The sequence below is a fragment of the Chlorocebus sabaeus genome, chromosome 25 (genome assembly GCF_047675955.1).
Source record: "Chlorocebus sabaeus isolate Y175 chromosome 25, mChlSab1.0.hap1, whole genome shotgun sequence".
NCBI classification, from domain to species: Eukaryota; Metazoa; Chordata; class Mammalia; order Primates; family Cercopithecidae; genus Chlorocebus; species Chlorocebus sabaeus.
In genome coordinates, this window is record NC_132928.1 from 71,283,224 (window position 1) to 71,296,277 (window position 13,054).

Here is a 13,054-nt window from a genome sequence, read left to right on the forward strand (position 1 = left end):
CCCACCACAAGGATCATGGCTCCTTGGTAAAATGGCTGATTCTTCCAGGGCTGGGGCAGGGAAAGTACAAGCTAAGCCAGGAATATCTTTTTGGGCAGAAAGCAATAACGTGCTCACAAACTGATGAGAGTATATCCAAGAAAACTCAGGATGTGCATGAAGAAGGTCTCGCTTGCCAAAGTTTTCATCATTTGAACATCAAAAAGAATGATGACAGGCATAGATTATACTCCCATTGAATTAAAAAATGAATCTATGAGACCACACTAAAAAGTGCAACAAAACTATGAGGATGGGAAAAAAAAAATCTTCTTTACAGAAGAGTACCAATTAATAAAGGTGGGAAGAAAATTAGAATATTACCATTTTGCAACCGCCATTGTCATAACTATTTTAGTCAAGAATCATCAATTTATGCTGTAAATATTGGGGAAAGACTTTTGGAAATACAATATATACAGTCTCCAGGTTTCACTCCACAGATTACTCACTAAACACAAAGGGGAAAACTGGTAATTTTATAATAGAGACATCTGGCTGACACCACCTTAACCAACGATGCGGGCTGGGGAGAGGTGGGAGAATTCTGTCCCTCTGATGTGATGCATGACAAGGACACAACACTGACCCAGAGGCTTAGAGAACTCATTTTAGAATAAGAACAATCAAGAGATGTGGCAACTAAAAGGCATGTTTGATCCTTGTTTGAATCTTGGATACAGAAAAACAAAACCAAAACCCCAGCTCTCTAAGACATTACTGACTGGCATAACTGGAAATTTGAATAGGAACTACATATTAGACAACACTATCATATCAATAACTTCTCTGGGTGTGATAATTATGTGGGAGAATGTTCTTTTCCTTAAGAGACACCTGTTGAAGTTTTTAGGGGTCATGTGCCTTGATGTCTCTCACATATTCTTAAAGGGTACAGCAAAATGGCCAGACTCTCATACACCTTAGGGCTTTAATACATGCTGTTCCCCTTGCTTGAAATGCTGTTCCTCCTCTACTCATCTTTGCTTGGCTAACTCCTACTCATTCATCAGATTTCAGATGAGAAATTACTTCCTCCTCTGGGAAGCCTTCCTTAAGTACTCATGCCAAGATTCCACCTTCCCACCTTTACTGTACAGCACCTGTACTTTCCCTACAGTAACAATTATCACTGTGTTATTCATGCCTGTTTATCTGCTAACTGCATGGGGAGAAGACATCAATCCACCTTGTTCTCCTGACATCTCCACAATATCCAGCAGAACATCTGGCACTCAGTCTGTTGTCATAGACCTAAGTGCTCTCCAACAAACATGTCCAGTTAGTCCCTCAGGCACAGGGTAGAACTGCACTCTCCTTTCCCTTTGAAGTGAGGTGTGGCCATGCAACATTCCTTGACAAAGAAGTCTGAGGGCAAGAGGTATTTGCCATTTCCAGGCAGGAGCCTCCAGAGCCAGACCATGACACCTACTCAGTGTCCCTCAACCATAGTGACTGATATAATCATCCAGGGTCATGGGGGAGATGATAGCAAGTAATGTGCCCAGTCACCCCAAAATGAAGACTCAAACAGCCCGTGTTCCTAAATACCTATAATGAGCAGGACCCCCTGCTAACTATACCCCTGACACCGCAATGGAACATGTTGGACATGTAGTATAAATAAAAAATAGGGCCGGGGGCAGTGGTTCACGCCTGTAATCCCAACGCTTCGGGAGGCCAAACTGGGAGGATTGCTTGAGTTTGACACCAGCCTGGGTAGTACAGAAAGATCTCATTTCTACAAAAAATAAGAAATTAGCCAGATGTGGTGGTGCACGCCTGCAGTCCTAGCTCCTCAAGAGGCTGAGGTGGGAGGACACACGAGCCCAAATGTTTGAGGTTGCAGTGAGTTACAATTACACCACTATTCTCCAGCCTGAGTGACAATGAGTCCTATCTGTAAAAAGAAATAATAATAAAATTAAAAATTAAAAATAAACTTGGTGGGCAGGCTTGGTGGCTCACACCTGTTATCCCAGCACTTTGGGAGGCCAAGGCAGACAGATCACAAGATCAGGAGTTTGAGACCAGCCTGGCCAATACGGTGAAACTCCGTCTCTACTAAAAATACAAAAAATTAGCCAGGCGTGGTGGTGCATGCCTGTCATCCCAGCTACTCCGAAGGCTGAGGTAGGAGAATTGGTTGAATCTGGGAGGCAGAGGTTGCAGTGACCTGAGATCGTGCCACTGCACTCCAGTCTGGGCAACAGAGAGAGACTCCATCTCAAAAAAAATAACAAAAAATAACTTGGTAAAGCCAAACACATGTTTAGGTTGGTTATTGCTTCAGCATAAGCTAGCACATCTTGACTGATCCATATCCAACTAATGGCATTAGGTTAAAAATCATCTGAAAACTTAATTATTCTTCAGTAATGACTAGTCAAATAAGTTGCCCTTTATAGAAATAGTGGAATACTATGCAGACATGAATAACGAGGAGGCTCTTTGTGTCATGATCTCCAAGATGTTCTGTCAAGAGGGACAACAAGGTTATGTATGCATAAATGATTACACATTTGTATAACATCTTTAATGGAAGTGTTGACCAAGGAACCAAGGTAGGATGGATAAGGGATTCCAGTGCAAATTTCTGGGACAAACAACAGACATTTCTAGATAGATTATAAGGATGAGTTACATGATCTTAAATTTCTTACTCAAAATGATGTAACAGAATTTAGAAAAAGAGGGCATATGAAGATTTTTGGAAAGGTCTGCTGGTGAACAGCTAATCCCCTTCCTCAGTCAGGAGAGAAGGCCTTCAGTGGGACCACTTAGAAACCTATGAGTCCCCTACCATTTGGGTGGGGGTAGAAGGCACAGTGGACCGCTGTCTGATTCCCTCCTAGAAAAGATGAAAGATCAGAGACTGGCTGGCTAGCTGCTCTGACGGCAGTATGAGCTTAGCCTGTCCTCCTAGAATGTGGTGGGGAAAAGAATATGTGGACACTGACATGGACTCTGTATGTGAGAATCTGTACAGATCACTTTAGACAATGTGTGAACGGGCTATGGAGCAGAGGATACTGGAGCAGAAGAAAGCTGGAGGTGGACAGAGTAAGAAACCAGACAGGGCAAAGACACAGCAGCCCTCATCAAGAGAAGCGCCAGAGAGACAAGGCTGGCAAGGAGAACGGGGTCTCTGAGGGTGTGTGAAGGCAGCTCTCCAGAGAGTCAACTAGGGAACATGTGCCATGCTCTGAGAGCCCAAGGCCAGCTTACCACCGTGACAGTCAACAAAGAATCGTACTGCTCTCCAAAGCCAAGGACATCAGAAACATCAGTCAATGCATGAGGGAAGAGGAGAGCAGGAAAGACTGTGCCATCATCATGTCCCTTTCTACCTGGAAATGACTGGATGATGGAAGCTTTGGTTATGCCATGGAACCGCACATTCTGCAATCTAAATCAAGTCTGTATTTTGTTGCTTAAAGCCATCATAAAACGTGTATAAACTGTGATCTGAAGTCATGGGGCTTACCCATGTTTTTATCTGGGATATGGAAAAAAAACTCCTGTCCAGGGCAAATTGAAAGGAACAGTGGAAGACAAATAAGATTGCTTTATGATTACACTCAGGACCCCTTACAATCAAACTTCCATTCACACATGTATGAAATACCAGTGCAAGAAAACACAAGAGGCTGTGTATAGTGGTTCCATCTCAAGTGGGAAACTAGAAATAAGTGTGAGAGGGAAGTTATATTTTTGTTATGCATCCTTTTGTACATTTTTAGTGTTCGTATGTCTTCATGCAAATGCGCAAGGAATATATATCAATTGGTATGGTTTGGCTGTGTCCCCACCCAAATCTCATCTTAAATACCTATACCCCACCCAAAGCTCCCTTAATTCCTACATGTCATGGGAGGGACCCAATGGGAGGTAATTGAGCCATGAGGCAGGTCTTTCCTATTCTGTTCTCATGATAATGTAGGGTCACACGAGATCTGATGGTTTTATAAAGGGGAGCTCTCCTGCACAAGCTCTCTTGTCTACCACCATGTAAGACCTGACTTTGCTCCTCACTTGCCTTGTGCCATGACTGTGAGGCCTCCCTAGCCGTGTGGAACTGTGAGACCATTAAACCTCTTTCCTTTATAAACTACTCAGTCTTGGGTATTTCTTCATAGCAGTATGAAAAAGGACTAAAATGTCCACATTGTAAAATGACCTGTTAGAAGTGATATGGCTAAGTGGGTAAGAACTCCAATGCTTGGGCTTCAATCCTAGTCAGGCCGTGACAGTCATGTATTTGTAAGCATATTTACCTACCTCTTTTTGCTAGTTTCATTGACTGTAAAATGGGAATAATGATGGTGCCTCACTGGGGCACTGGGGAAGGTGAGATGATTTCTTTCTTGCAAAGCTCTTACGAAAGTGTCTGCCTCATATGTGTTCAGAAGTGTTGGCTGTGATTCTTACCTATTCCAATAATAGTAACATAATACAATTGTAAATGCTAAAAGAAGAAAATGCACCAGACGAAAAGTATGGAAAAATCTGAATACCATTAAAAGTGAGTCCATTTTCTTCTTGCAGAGAGCATAGAAAGGACAGTTAGAGAACATGAAATAGCAATAAGATACTTAATGTTTAAAATTTACCATTTAGGAGACCAAATGATTAAAGCCAGAAAATAACAATCACCTAGTAAGTATTCTATACAAAAGAAGTAACACCAAGTGAATCAGATTGTTCAATTAAAACAAAAATAATAGGGTATTAAAGTATTAGACATTACCCTGGGGAAAAATGCCAGGTATCTGAGGAGTGAACCATTCAAAATACAACTAGTCACTAATGGGGGGAAATCTCAAGAAGCCCTAAGAAAGCTGGGAATAGGGCAGGAGACATAAGTCTAACTGCTAGAAAATTTGTTATGAACTTGTAATACCAGAATGGAAAGAAAAAACAAACACAGAAACACAACCTGGGGACATAGATCCTGCCCGCAGACATGCATGTGTCTAATGGCAGACGATGAAGATAAATGCGAGGAGTTGTGCAGAAAGAGAGCAACTGTGACTCAATAAAAGAACTGTCAATTTGAAAAGACTGGAGACGGCTGCCCCAGCAACAAATGAAGGGACTCCAGGAAAGCAGAGTCCTCCACACAGGCAGGTCCTCTGCACACACCATCCACAGAGCCACCTGGAGAAGCAAAAATTGAGAGACAACTGCATGGTTTGGCATTCAGCCCAAATCTGGAGGGACTAAGTCTGTAGTTCTTTTGGAGGCCCAGGACCCAGGAAGCACGCCTTTTAAGCAACTCCATGCTCAGGCTCTTCACCTCAAATACAACTCTGCTTCAGGCAGGTGAGGGCAGGAGGCAGGAAGCCAGACATTCAGGTAAATTATGGAGATAGTGCAAAGGATCAGGCATCTCAATGCAAGAATAAATAAAGCCCCTAGAAGTGGAAGGACCATATATCAAGGTTCTGGGAGTCAAAGGAAAGAAAGCACGGACTATGTGATTCATTAACAGAGAAAGCCTTTCTTTTGAGGAAATGGGATATAAACGCTAGGACTGACTAGAACAGAGGTAACCTTCTGGGAACGGCGACATGCCAAGCAGTTCAACAGAATAACAATAACCAAGTGGAATGGGCCAAGCCTGCTATGCAAGGCTGTGCAGGTTGCATCCTGCACAAAGATCTCCTGCTGGCAGGATTAAATGGGCCAGGAAAGGCTGCCTCTTTGCAGAGCCTGCCCTTCCATAATTTACACAAAGTCATCTTATATGTTAAAAGTAGGAGAGGAAGTCTAGGTGAAGCATGGAGGGGGGCAGAGGGAAAGAAGGAAGGAAGGAAGGAAGCGTGGTCAAAGAAATGCAAAACCTTAAATTCTATTCTCAAACCTCAACATTCAATTGTGCCTTCATTTCTTAGGCCTCAGGAAGTCTTGTTATGGGGGTTAGGGGTGTGAAGGAGTAGAATAATCCAAGATGCCTAGTGCATGGGGCCCACAACCAGAGCTCCATGGTAACTTCCTTTAAAATGCAGTATATTTAAATTTCCATCAAACTGTCATTTATTATGCAAGGTGAAGTATTTAGGAAGAAATAGACTGATGTGTGCAGTTTACTTTGAAATGCATCAAGAAAATAAAGTAGAATAAGGGATCAATAGAAGGATGGACAAATGGACAGATAGGTGATAAAGCAAGTATAGTAAAATGTTCATGGAGTAAAATCAAAGTGCTGTGTATATGGCTGCATGCAGTAAAATTATTTCAGCTTTGTTGTATGTTTTAAACTTTTTATAGTAAAATCTTGGGAAAATATTGATTGAAAAAAGAGGAATGCAAGATCTAAGAAAAAATAATGACATACCAGAATGGGAAATGACTGTGGACTCTCATAGAAATGTCACCAATTAGCTGTAATAGCAATTACAGTGTGTTGGGTGCTTACTATTTGCCTAGTACTATGCTAGCGCTTGACAGATAATCCTATTAATTATAATTACGGCAATTAGAAATGATGTAGGTCTTATCAAAGAAGGTCTCTAAGATTAAATTTTAAAAAGCAGAACTGGGAACAGAACAAGTCTGGCTAAAGTTAAAGGAAAGGAAACAGAAAGCTCCAGCCATAAAACAAAAGACAGGCTTTCTGTCCACAAGCGCGGAAAGGGCTGCCCATCCAAACACATATGCCAGGCCTGGAAAATCAAGTCTAATATTGCCGTGCATGGGGTCTGGAAGGATGTGAACGTTCCACCTCATTCTTCCCATCACTCAACTCTTCCTCTCCAGTGGAGCTGACCACAATGCCACTGACATAATCATAATGCCGCTGTAGGTGGCTCCACTGTTTCACAGACTTCAAAGTGTTCTTATATGTACTATGTCAGGCAGCATAATGTGCTGGAAGGGCCAAAGACTTGGATGCTACAGAACCTCAGCTAAATGCAGAATTTTACCACTGACTATCTAGATGACTGTGGGCAAACAGCTGACTCTCCCTGGACCTCAGTTGCTAAACTTATAAAATGAAAGTGTTATCCGCATTCTACAGATGATAAAACTGAGGTCTGGAGAAGTAAGGTGACTTGCACAAAGTCACACAATTGATAAGAGGAAGAACGGGAACTGTGTCTTTTGACATGAGGCTTATGCTCTCAGAACTGACACAAGGCCAGAATCGTGCCCATATGCCCCTACTGTAAAGAAAACTCAGCTCTGAATCTCCATTAATTATCATCTCAAAAGAATAAAGACAAAACACATGTAATAGTGACAATTTAAATGTCTCTCAAGACAAATCATCTTTCCGTGCGTCCAAAAGAAAAGGAGGTTGATAATCAACCAAAGTAAAACTCTTTCCAAGTTATCCAAATTGACTTACTGTTTTCAGTTGTACATTTCCAAACATTTCTCACAAATATATACATAGTTTACAAATGCTAATAAATCACTATTTTCCACATTATCACCCAGATCTAAGTACATTCTAGGGATTAGAAATTTGCCTCAATAATTAATAATAAAAATATTTAAAATACTCGAAGTATCTGTTACATTAAAAAGTGGATCTTTTCAATAGTGAAATTTTCTTTCTTTCTTCTTTTATTTTTTTTTTTTATTGAGACAGAGTCTTGCTCTGTCACCCAGTCTGGAGTGCAGTGGCGTGATTTTGGCTCACTGCAACCTCTGCCTCCAGGGTTCAAGCGATTCTCCTGCCCCAGCCTCCTGAGTCACTGGGATTGCAGGCATGCACCACCACGCCCAGCTAATTTTTTGTATTTTTAGTAAAGACAGGGTTTCACTATGTTGGCCAAGCTGGTCTTGTACTCCTAATCTCAAGGGATCCACCCACTTTGGCCTGCCAAAGTGCTGGGATTACAGGCATGAGCCACCATGCCCGACCAAAACTTTCTTAAACATGTTTAAACCAAAATTGTAAAAAAAAAAAAAGTTCACGGAACTTTGACTAAGCCCCTGTTGTCAGTAACTAGTCAAGTATCTTCTTGGAACAAATGACTGTAAATGAACAAATTGAAAAAGACATTAACAATCACAGACAACACTGAAGTGCAGAGAAATACGTTTAAGCACCAAGATCTGAAGAACAAAGCCTCCAATGGGGAAAAGGGCCTTTTATTTCAAGGGCACTTTCAGAAACCAGAAGACCAAAGCAAGAAAAAAATAACCTGTTGCGTTTTTAATAAGACAGGTTATATATTAAAAAGTAGCTGCACCCACATACAATTATTCTATAATAGTTAAAGGCATCCTGGCATAGAGATATAAAAATTTGGGCACATCTGTTTTACTTTTTAAAGCCTAATATAAAAGTAAAATTATTTAAGTCTCAGATTTTACTTTCTAACATTTTGAGATTTAGCTGAAAATTACATTTAAATATCATCGAAAAGCAAGTTAACGAAGGACAATTTCCTACTCACAAACGCAAGATCTAAATCAAGCTACTCAATAAAGCATAGTTAGGTAGAAATCAAGGGTTCTGACCATACGTAGACATCAAATCTTAAGTAGAGTTTTACAAAAATGAGCCCATATGCATAGAAAAAAACATCTGCAGGAACACAACATTAAATTCTAATGTGGTTGTTTCTGAGGAGTGGGATTATAAGCGGAATATATATTGCTTTCATTATTAGGAAATATTCAAAAAGCATAGTGAGGTAGACTATTTAATGCTAGTTGGAAAAGAAAGAGACACACAAGTTAATTATATAGGAGATCAGTGTTACCAAATGCAGAGCACTCTGCTATGTACAAGGAAAAACCAAGATGAATTAACAACATAAAAACCCATGCCCTCAAAAAAGCTTATGATCTAGACATAGAAGTGAAATACATGTTTCTACAACTAAGTACCAGACAGAATTCGAAAAGTACTATTAGTGCTGATAGTCCAACTACAGAATGCTGTAAAACTACTAGTAAATACAGAATGGTATAAGGGTAAGGAAGAAGAGAAATTAATTCTAGCTAAATGGAATCAGGAAACATAAGGACAGAGAGATTTTAGAAGCTGGGGAAGGAAAAAAAGGGCATCTCTTACTGAGCACTGTGTGTGTGGCAGGTACTAAGAGTACTTCCATCTATTAATTCACTCAGTTCTCATATTCACCCTATAAGGGAGGTACTATAATTATCCCTGCTTTACAAACAAGGAAGGCGAAGCTTGCTCAAGCGCATACTAGGTCTAGTAAGCAGGAGAACCAGGATTTCACCCTGATGAGGGCTGCGTTCCTCATGACTTTGCTATGCTGTCCCTCTAGGAAAACGGAAAACACTGGGACCCATAGGCTAAAGAAAAATGGGTTAAGAAAAATGGTGCACAAAATCAGAAAGAATAAGGAAACTTGCATTTATTGAAGGGTTTCCAAGTAGTTTCCGTATTTAATGCTTTTTATATACAATTTTGGTTATTTTTTCTGTGAAGTGGTGATTATGATGATCACATCTATTTTAATGATATGAACACTAAGTTTTAGAAAAGTTCAGTATCAGACCAAACAGCTAATAAGTAGCAGAACAGAATTTCAAACCCAGGTCTGAGCCTAATCTCAGCTCAAGTCAGACCTGTGGCTTTATATGTACTATCTCATTTAATCCCTAAAACAATCTGTAAATCTGGTACTCTTACCTTTTCTCATTTTACAGATAAGAAAATGAAAAATGAGATGGTAAATAACCTTCCCAAGGTCACAGAACTGGTAACCAGTAGACCCAAAATTTAACCCAGGCATCATGACTTCACACCCAGAGTTCTGACCCTTTGGATACACTGCCGGAAAAAGAGTAAAGAAGAACCCAATCACGAATGTCAAACTCGGAATCCATCAGTCATGCAAACTCATTGACAATTTTTGCTGTAAAAAACCCATGATCAAATAATGTGTTAGGAATAAAGTCCTCCAACAGACAAACCAAAATTAGATTCTTGGCATGTAAAGCTTAATAAGACGTGGAACACCTTACCTGTACAGCTTTTCAAAGAAGGTAAACCATTGTTTTAATTACGTATAATCTACCTAAGAAGGTCATCTATGTAGTTTTTCAGCAAGCACTCACTTACCACAACCCCACTAAAATGTCAAACCCCAACTAAACGTTGTAATACTTTGTCTAGCAGAAAGTACGTTGGATTTATCCATTATTATATCTTCCTACAGAATTCTATACATAGTGGTGTAGAAATTACAATGTGAGTAATTGATAATTGAACTTGCCTTCCCAAAGCAAAACAAGAAAGAAGGTGAGAGGGGAAAAAGGGGGCCAATAACTGAAATGAGTTTGCTTTTTACATTTCGTTCTGCCTCTTGGCTACAATCTACAGTATTTCACACCAAACATTATCCCAAGCTACCCAGCTCTGAGGCCTAGAGTTACCCACCTACAAAACAAGCTGCACGCTCCCTGCCACAAGGAGAGTGACTCATCCTAACATCCGGCATCAATTCTTAATGAGTCCCCGAGCCCCCGCAGTCCTGTCTACTTCTTTTCTTTTCCAGTGAATCCTCACAGCCCCCTTTCCCTGCACGTTCTCTGTCCCAAATTTCTGAAGCCCTTCCCCTTCCGTCTCTTAAGAATCTCTACGAACCTGAAACCCCGTGAGGCTGATGGCACGTCTGTGGTTCCTTTCTCCTCCTTCCCTCCATCCCCACAGCTCCCCGGGACCTGACCCTCCCCACTCACCAGGTGCAGGGCCAGGGGCAGCAGCAGCAGGAACAGCCACAGGTAGAGGTGGCAGCTGTTGGTGAACTTGCTCTGCTCCGGGTCGTGGTACCAGCCCCCGGTGAGCGCGGCCCACACGCCCTGCCGGAGCAGCTGCAGCACCTGGGACACCATGCCGGCTGCGCCCCGGGGCTGGTGCGCGCCCCGTTGCACCCTGCGCGCCCCGGCCGGCTCCCCGGGCTCCCTCAGGTCTAACACCCGGGACCGCGGGCCGCGCCTCCGCCGTCGCCGCCGCCGTCGCCGCCGCCGCCGCCGCCGCCGCCGCCTCCTTCCACCCCACGGCTGAAGCTGGAGCTGCTCTTCCGCCCGGACCCGCGAACCGCGGCGCCGGAGCCGGCTGCTGCCGCCGGGCAGGTGAGCGCCATGTCCGAGGGAGGAAGGATTTTCCCAGCGTGCTCAGAGGCGGCTGCTCAGAGGATGCTTCCGAGGCTCCTCCCAGCGCCCGCCCAGTCCCTCCTTAGCCTTCGCTGGGGGCCAGAAGGATTTCTGAGTCCCTCCAGCCTTTTCTTTCTCTCTTTCTTTTTTTCTCTCTTTCTTTCTCTCTCTCTTTTTCCTTCCTCCCCTCCCTCTCTTTTTTCTCTCTCCTTCCTTCCTTCCGTCCTTCCTTCCTTCCTTTCTCTCTCTCTGTTTCTTTCTCGTTTTTTGTTTTTTTTGTTTTTTTGTTTTTTTGTGTTTTTTTTTTGCCTCTCCCCCCTTCCCTTCCCCTTCTCTCCAATCCTCCTATTAGGGGACATGCAAAGGTGTTCTCATGCAGAAGGCACAGACAAGGACCTTGTCCTTGTCCTTTTTTGCACCCAAATATTTACCTCATACAAGGTCCTGTCACTCAGCACTCAAAGTAATTTCTTCTCCTGAGCACTTCCTGCACGCCTTCGTTCTCCTTAATTAAGGGCTGACCCCAGATGTTCTATTAATCTAAGCTCTACGTGGTCCTCTGGCACTGATCTTCTGTCCTCCCTGACTTCCTCCTCCACTCCCTGTTGTCCAACTTGGTGGAGAAAGAAGATAACCACCTTCCTGATAAAATTTCAGGAGCTTCAGTTAGGCTCTTTAGTTTTTTATCTCTTTCCTAGAACATAATCCCAGATATTTAACTGGCTATTTAGAACATTAATCTCAATCTCTCTATGCTGTTTAGATGGGAAGACCCACTGGACAAAAAATTAATAATTTTTAAGCTATTATATATTTTATCGTTTACAGTGGATACAGTTCAGATTCTCTTTTGAGAGTGGGTTTTGGAAAGGGAAGAGATAAAAGGGAGCTTGTCTTCCTTTGGGATGAGGAGCGGAAGCCCTGTGTGGGTGAGCTTGGGCCTTAGGGAGAGACAAAGATTAGAGGGTTCCATGATTCCCAACATGCCTTCCCTGCATCATCCTTACCTGGTCTGTCCCAACACATCACATTCCTCTGACTCGTGTGCCTGCCTGTGTCCTGGCCGTGTTCTGGCCTGCAGCAGCACTTGCTTGTGGACGCCCTAGTCAGGCCCAGTAAAGGCACACCAGCCTTCCCAAGCTGAAACAAGGTAAGGACAGGCCCATCATGAGGAGAGGGCCCAGGACATGAAAGGCCACTGAGTTACAGCAAAAGCCTCACTATGGTGTGTCTGCTGTCAGCCATAACCACTCTTCCTTCTACTTTACATTCATCAGTAGGAATGAATCATCAAAATGGAATATGGCTTCTTTCTGTACTGGAAGAGTAATTTTCCTAAAGACACAGCTTGTAAACAAATGGGCTTTTTTGCATATCTGCTCAAAATATTTGTAACCTACCAGGTGCTGTATACAGGTTTAATGGATTAATCAACCAATAAATTCCACACTAAAGGAGCGCTGTCATGTGCATGAATACAGGAGGAAAGTTCATGCAACAGTCTGTTTCTACACGGAGGTTGTGCCCTTTTGTTCACTTGTCCTGATTCATCAAATATTTACTGAACACCTTCTGGGTGCCAAGCATTTTGCAGAAGACTAAGAAAGCAAATGTAAGTCAAATATAGTCCCTACCATGAAGGAGTTAACAAACTACAAGAGGAGGAAGGAAAATAAAAGACTTCCAATAAAATGTGCTGCCTGTTATCATATTGTACAAATGGACACATTTCCAGATATATGGAAGCACTGGGGCACTGTGCAGTGCAGAAGACATGTACAAGTCTGTGAAGGAGAGGTGGTGTCAATGAGCACCAGGGAACTGGGTTTTAAAGCTAAATACTAGCTCTCTCCACAGGGAGTGGAGGAGGAAAAGTCAGGGAGGATAGAAGATCAGTGCCAGAGGACCAGGTAGAGCTTAGATT

At 42.4% G+C, this 13,054-nt stretch overlaps 1 protein-coding gene across 2 annotated transcripts in view; it reads right to left on the reverse strand.

Annotated features, from left to right (window-relative positions):
• Nucleotides 1–11,369, reverse strand: part of PCNX2 (pecanex 2) — a 312,991-nt gene extending 301,622 nt beyond the window's left edge. Inside the window, exons 1-2 of one of the 2 annotated variants that reach the window (XM_073011851.1) lie at nt 10,717–11,369; nt 9,369–9,890 (exon numbers count right to left, since the gene is read on the reverse strand). In XM_073011851.1, the coding sequence (XP_072867952.1) occupies nt 9,861–9,890; nt 10,717–10,869 (183 nt within the window). In that variant the 5' untranslated portion in view covers nt 10,870–11,369 and the 3' untranslated portion in view covers nt 9,369–9,860. Of the gene's footprint in view, nt 1–9,368; nt 9,891–10,716 lie in introns of those variants that run through there. The other variant, XM_007989814.3, reaches the window with a different exon arrangement.
• Between the last annotated feature and the right edge of the window lie 1,685 nt (nt 11,370–13,054).